At 39.6% G+C, this 3,051-nt stretch overlaps 1 protein-coding gene across 2 annotated transcripts in view; it reads right to left on the minus strand.

The window, feature by feature from the left end:
• The window catches only part of Pde4b (phosphodiesterase 4B), a 661,174-nt gene that overhangs the window by 519,822 nt on the left and 138,301 nt on the right, over positions 1-3,051 (minus strand). Inside the window, exon 1 of one of the 2 annotated variants that reach the window (XM_017797618.1) lies at positions 2,306-2,396. In XM_017797618.1, coding sequence (XP_017653107.1) covers positions 2,306-2,347 — 42 coding nt within the window. In that variant the 5' untranslated portion in view covers positions 2,348-2,396. Of the gene's footprint in view, positions 1-2,305; positions 2,418-3,051 lie in introns of those variants that run through there. The other variant, XM_008831051.3, reaches the window with a different exon arrangement.

A 3,051-nucleotide genomic window follows, 5' to 3' on the forward strand; every position in this document is an offset into this window, starting at 1 on the left:
ACTGACTTAAACTGCTATCAAAACCATATTGAGCCTGCCAATCCATAATAATAGAGGGGCTGCTTTAAGCTTTCTTTGATGTTATATGTACAATGTTGCATTTGTTTCATTAATTTGGTAGAGGTACATGGATCAAAATGAAGAAATTTCTGCCCTCAATTTTGCTGTGGCGTTTTTATAGTGATGGTGAAAATAATTAATGATTGAATGTAGATTCTGCCTAATATTTCTTCTGTGTCTATTGGATAATCGCTTCATTTTAGTAAAGCTGTATGCTACAATAACTGATTTTCAGAGGTGAAACCAATCTTCCCATTCTTAGATAAGTTCTCCTTAGTTGTGTTATATAACCCTTTCTAAAATAATTTTTTTTACTTTGGAGAAAAAAAAAAAGTCTTTCACATTAACTTATCAACAAATTTGCACCCACAGCTTTGAGGTCATTCTTAAACTAAAAGGAGTTGTCTCAGAAGCCCTTGGTGAATGTGAAAATGCATTGTCACAAAAGAACTTAATGGAACAGCTTTTCAGAAAGTAAATTATATTGAAAATACTAGTATTATTTTAGGACAATCATTATTAAATGCAGAATCATTCATAATTACCTCAAACCCTGTATGTACAGTTATAATTTACAGACTGTTTCCCCATCCAAATTACTAACAACTTCAAAGGCAAAATATAATTTAGTCATTTTACAATTGCTGAATTTGTGATTGGGGCCTGAAAGAAGCTGAGAACCACCCCAGCAGACTCCCCTAAAGTCTGCTGCAGCATGAGGTGAAGGAACTACTGAGCCCAGCATGGTAAACCCTAGACAAGACAATCACCAGGGCTCCACTGAGATGTTAATGCAAAACCTGGGCAGTGGGAGAGAAACCCCAACTCTCAGGGACCTGAGGAAATGCACTGCACATACTAACAACTACCATCCTGAGGCATGTGCCACCTCGCCCAGGCTGTGCTGGCCAAGAATGAGACTGACAGCCAATAGCCTGGGAAGAGGAGCTGGTCCTCTTATTTTCATTCTGGTATAAGAGAGTTGAATGTTAAGTTCTGAACTTTGTTCACATGCCTTGCAATTCAAGGAGGGGCATAAGAATGGAGGGAAACTGAAAGATTGAGCTTTTTCCCCAAGATACCATTTTTACATTGATTGGAATGTTCAAGTCCTGCTTAGGTCTTCTTTCCATCTGTGAAGCAGGAGGTCAAATGTAAACTGAGCTATTGCAGAATGCAAAGAAAATCACTTCTTTTCCTCGTTCTCTTCTATCCTTTTGCACAACTTATTAGTAGTATGTGATTTTATTTTGTTTTTTGTTTTGTTTTGTGTTTTTGAGACAGGGTCTCACTATGTAGCCCTGGCTGATCTGGAACTCTCTTTATAGACCAGGCTGGCCTCATCTCACATGCCAATTCTCTTCTATCCTTTTTCACAACTTATTAGTAGTATGCGATTTTATTTTGTTTTTTGTTTTGTTTTGTGTTTTTGAGACAGGGTAGCCCTGGCTACCTATGTAGCCCTGGCTGATCTGGAACTCTCTTTATAGACCAGGCTGGCCTCATCTCACATGCCTCTGCCGCCTGAGTGCTGGGATCAAAGGTGTGTGCCTCCACACCCGGTTGTAGTGGTATATAATTTTTATATCAGTCACAATGAATAACTGAGTAAGGAGTCTGCAATGAAAAGACACACTAATGAGGGAGTGGTCAGTTGAAAGTGAGGAACTAAATACTCTCAGCTAACCAGAGCCCAACGGATGAAGTTAATGAATCTATGGACTTCAAATGGCTTAGAGTAAGACTTCCCAAATATAAGGGACATTCTAGGATCTTGTTAAAATAGTCTCATTTGTAGGTCTGAGAAACAGCCTGGAATCCTGCGTTTCTAATAAACACCAGATGAGTTTAAAGCTGCCGGTCTCAGAGCCACTCAAGTAGCCAGACCTCGAGGTCACAAACTCCTGAGGAGTAACTGCTGAAGACCAAAGGCCACGGGGTGAGACTTTCAAGAGCTAGAGACACATGGGAAAAAGTGTAGAAGAAAGTCATCAATGGCAGATGCTGGAAACGGTACAGACGAGTAATTAAGGGTTAAATGTAAACACAGACTAGAGTGGGAGATTTTTGAATGAAAACAACAAAGCCCATCTGCAAGCTGTAAGGGGAATTGTTCCTGCTTTCCACCTCATTGAATACAGGGGGTCCAGTACTGGTGATGTCTTTGCCATCAGAAGACCTAGTCAAAGGTATTAAACACACTTGTCTGCAAGGGGATCCTGGCGGTGTCGCCTCTACTACTTACGTCATCTGCGGTCACTGTCATCACACTTCTGCTCTTCTTCATTATAAAGCTGGGGACAGCCCCTCTTAGGATGTCCGCTCTTCAGTGCAGTCTCACTGGCTGTCGTTTAGGCCTAAGAACAAAAAACACACATGCAAAAGTTTAGGGCCATGCCTTTAGTTAAATAAAAATATGGGACCTAGACTCTCAACCAACATGAAATGAATACAGTGTACAAGTATCACGATTTAGTAAGCCAATTAAATTTCACATGCTGAAAAAAAGAGATTGAGAAAAGCTAAATATCCAAGAAAGTGGTGCAAAACTATTTATAAAATGAGAATTGGAACAGAAAGTAACAATTATGCTCCCAGATAATCAATAACCATGAAGAATAAGAAAATACTAAACAATCAATATGTCAGTGCATGCCTATAATCCTAGCACTTGAAGGCTACAGCAAGAGGCAAGTTTTACACCAGCGTGAACTACAAAGTAAAGTCAAAATATTAATGATAAGCATTTGTGCAAGACTTTATAACCCAAAAAGAACTTTCCCGCAAAATATTTCATGTTATTCCCATAAATAAGGTATACAAAATTATTATGTTTAGGGGGCTAGATATAGAGCTCAGTGGCAAAGTGCTTATCTAAGAGGCAAAAGGCACTGGGTTAGGATTCAATCACAGCACAGAAGAGAGAATGAGAGAGTGACATCGGGAGAGAGAGAGAGAGAGAGAGAGAGAGAGAGAGAGAGAGAGAGAGAG

The sequence above is a fragment of the Nannospalax galili genome, unplaced genomic scaffold (assembly GCF_000622305.1).
Source record: "Nannospalax galili isolate Female #2095 unplaced genomic scaffold, S.galili_v1.0 scaffold553, whole genome shotgun sequence".
NCBI lineage: Eukaryota > Metazoa > Chordata > Mammalia > Rodentia > Spalacidae > Nannospalax > Nannospalax galili.